The sequence below is a fragment of the Oratosquilla oratoria genome, chromosome 36, assembly GCF_046742065.1.
Source record: "Oratosquilla oratoria isolate Oo_2021 chromosome 36, ASM4674206v1, whole genome shotgun sequence".
NCBI lineage: Eukaryota > Metazoa > Arthropoda > Malacostraca > Stomatopoda > Squillidae > Oratosquilla > Oratosquilla oratoria.
The window spans coordinates 31,224,499-31,228,054 of record NC_134812.1 but is presented as its reverse complement, the minus strand read 5'-3'; the positions used below and the strand labels follow the sequence as shown (position 1 = coordinate 31,228,054).

Sequence of the window (3,556 nt, the reverse complement as noted above, 5' to 3'; positions counted from 1 at the left end):
ATAGGGCCCATGAAGGGATACTGGAGAGAATGAGTAAAAAAATATAAAAGAAAGAGAGAAGGCAGAGTTGTAAACCTCAGGGAAAGGCCAAGAATGACATGGATGGATATTTATCTTTCACATCATCCCATACCTATGCATGTTGAACAACCAAGGTGACATTACACAACCCTGGCACACATTTGTAAGTGGAGTCAAGAGTGGCAGATGTTGCTGTGGAAAGGTGTTTGTGCATATGTGAAGGGTCATGTGTATTTAGGGCATATGTCAAGGCCTAACTCTGCTCTGATGTTGCTAGCTTGCTGAAGATGAGACAATGCAGGTGCCTGTCAGCTGCTCTCCTGAACATAATGTCAAGGATAGGAGTTGGAGTGTTCTTAAAGAGCATGTGAACATAAGGCCTGTTCCAGAGACTAGGTACCCCCATAAGGTAGGGTGTTATTGTTTTTTTTTTCCTTAGGTTTTCTAGACAGATGGCTAGTTATTGGTTTCTCTCAGGGAACATCATGCCTGTGGGGTCCATCTTTTCACTACCCTGTAGCCACCACTCAATGCTGCAATTTCTTAACACCTTACAGAAAACCATGAAAATAAGCATAACATGTTGAAAAATACATTTATTAACACTACTGAGTACTATAGTCATACACAGTTTCATACATTACTTACAAAAATCCTTGCTAGTCTTTTGTTATTCAAATTCTAATATGTTTACCAAGTACAGTGACCTAGACCTTGACCCAAATTTTCAATAAGGGTCATTGGGAGTCTTGAAACCAACCATCTTGCAGGTTTCTTCAACTGTCCTTTCTCCTTGCCCATGATATTCTTTGTAAAGTGTAAGATATCTGGAAAGAAAAAACAATCAATAAAACTGACATACAATTAGGTCAACGTGACATTACCAAGCCAAATGAAGTCCTTCAGGGTATATGCTAGTTCTACAGTGGGCTATCTGTATAATTTTTGGTATCAATTTTGATATTATTACAAATCAATCCAGTGGAAAAAGTAATGGCATTTCCAAAATCAATTGTAAAACTCGGGGCTGTGGAGTTGATAATCAAAACCTCTGACTTTGACTCCTCTATATGTAGAAATACTCAAATTACTCCCATCCTACATATATCAACCAATTTTAGTCTCAACCATTGTCTTGTACCAGCCAATTTTGAAATATCTTGCAATGTTTAAAACTTGAGTTATTCATAACTCTAGTACTGTAAAACCCTAATTTTATATTTGTAGCTGAAAAAAATATTTTCAATACTTTATTAACCCTTTACAAAGTGAGTGACCATATATAAGCATTAACAGATATTGAAAATGGTGCCCACTGCGTCTCATGTAGAGTAAACCAATACGTCATCAATCCTGAGCCCATCACTATGTCTCTGGCTACCAGTGAGGGTGACGTCACAGCCTCCTCTGCCTCTCTCATTGGCTGGCCTGGGACACAAAACTCAATTACTCTCTAGACACAATGAAGGATTTTTTTTTCCACTTGTTGTCCTAGCGCCCATGGCCTCTTCCCCCTTTCATAATGTAAGTAGATGATAACCTGATATGATACAGTTGAATAGTTCAACTTTAACCTGATGTGTCATTTGCATAGGAAAGGCAGAATTTTGTGAAAAACATGAGTGAAAATAGGGGTGATAATTTTTTAACATGTGCCTGGTAGTCTATTGTTTTTGAAATCGCCAGTTGATTAAATATGATCCTTTGGCTTAGTGAGGGATAAAATCAATTATTGTTTACATACAACTTTTAATATTTAAAGCCCCATGTAACCAATAATTTTGATTTTAGACATTATTCATGGTGAACCTATGCCCAAAGTTTGCTGAATTTTTCATGGGGGACTTATGGCCAGTTTTTATTGGAATTCATTGTCCAGGGGAAAATTATGCCCTTTTATAAGTTCATTACAAAGTTTCTAATGTTATTCTCTTTCTTTCCAGCTTCCTTGTTATATGTTTTACCCCAGGAGTAAGGCCTAATAGATTACACTAATTCCTCTGGACCTAAGCATCAGTGCCAATGATTCTTTGGGCGAGGGATGATGATGAAGACTCTCAATTTGTGCCCATCTCACATGACCCAAGTTCCCCAGGCCCCGGCAACGAGCCTCCTGCCAAGAGGTGGTGTACTGCACCACTGTTTGAGGAGGAGGACCATGAGGAGGATGACAACCGACAGGAGGAAGAGGAAGAAGAGGAGGCCAACAGGAAGGGCATCGGTAAGGGCACAGCCAAGACCAAACGCAGGAAAAAAGATTGCCCTTTATCTGTGGCCCACAACCTGGAAGGAGGACATCAGCAATCCCCTCTGCCCACTTGCAACTACCAGCCACCTACATATGTATAGACCACCCAGGAGTATTTCTACAGGTTCTTTACCCTACAGCTCATCAAGCACAAAACCTATCAAATGAACCTCTATGCCATTCAAAAAGATGTTGCCACAACTTTCTCTACCACTGAACATGAGATCTCCAAATTCATGGCCATTCTGCTCTACATGGGGACTGTGCAATGTCCCTCCATGGGCACCAGAGTACCACAAGTGGCTGACATCATGTCCTCAAAATGCTTTTGACTACTGTGACGAATCATTCACTTGGATGACCGCATTGTCAACAGCTGCCCAGGATGTAACACTTCACCCCATACCATACAACACATAATGGAAGACTGCATTATACACAATCATGCACTCAAACAACACAACATACACTCTATAAAGGATTTGTGGGAAAACCCAGTTTCGGCTGTGGCATTCCTTGGGGAGACGGGACTGCTCGGTCAGACAGTCTAGGGAACGACAACAACAACAACGACAACACCCAGCTTCACAGCACAGTAGACAGGTTCTTCAAGGTACAGCAAAATTTAATAAAAAATCTCTATAAATCCCAAAGCATATTGATTATATAAAAATAAAATATGCTTATTATTTTTTCTTAGGAACAGAACTGCACTAAAGCCTCATTTCATTAGGTAATAAAAACCCTTAAATGTAATCTGATCATCTTTACAGCAGAAATAAATAATTATTTGTACACAAGTCTTTTAGCTCCTTCATATCTCACAAAGCACAGAGAAACTGAGTGACAGACATACACTGAGTGACTTTGTGTATAACAGGACATATATCTTTACCTACTTTCCATAGCCGTTTCTAGCATATAATCAGTGTGTAAATTTACTGCTACAAATGAACTCATGATTTTATATAGAAAAACATGAAAAATATAACATGATGCAGTATATAGAAAGTAAAAATAAAATTATAGTACTAAAAAGAAACAAAACTGGCAACATATCACTCATGGCTAGCTGGACATATGTAATGTGTGAAAGCTTAGAGGTGCGATGAATTCACCGGCCACCACACCACTGCTATTGATTTAATGAACTTTATTTCTACTACAGATTAGGAGAGGATCATGAGAAAACAGAGAAGGTAGTTGGTAAAGAGCAGTATGGGTTTAGCAAAAGTAGAGGATGCGTGGATCAGATTTTTGTAGTAAGGAAGATTTGTGAGAAGGTTT

General features: G+C 39.0%; 1 protein-coding gene across 1 annotated transcript; it reads left to right on the top strand.

Moving 5' to 3' along the window:
• Positions 1–317: 317 nt before the first annotated feature.
• LOC143019211 (uncharacterized) lies at positions 318–3,039 on the top strand. Its single transcript, XM_076174904.1, has 2 exons — positions 318–430; positions 1,965–3,039. Exon 2 carries the CDS (start codon positions 2,044–2,046, stop codon positions 2,368–2,370), a length of 327 nt encoding a protein of 108 aa, XP_076031019.1. The 5' UTR covers positions 318–430; positions 1,965–2,043; the 3' UTR covers positions 2,371–3,039.
• Positions 3,040–3,556: the final 517 nt, after the last annotated feature.

Coding starts and splice junctions, on each gene's coding strand:
- LOC143019211 (XM_076174904.1), top strand. CDS start 2,044: ATGATTCTTTGGGCGAGGGATGATGATGAAGACTCTCAATTTGTGCCC.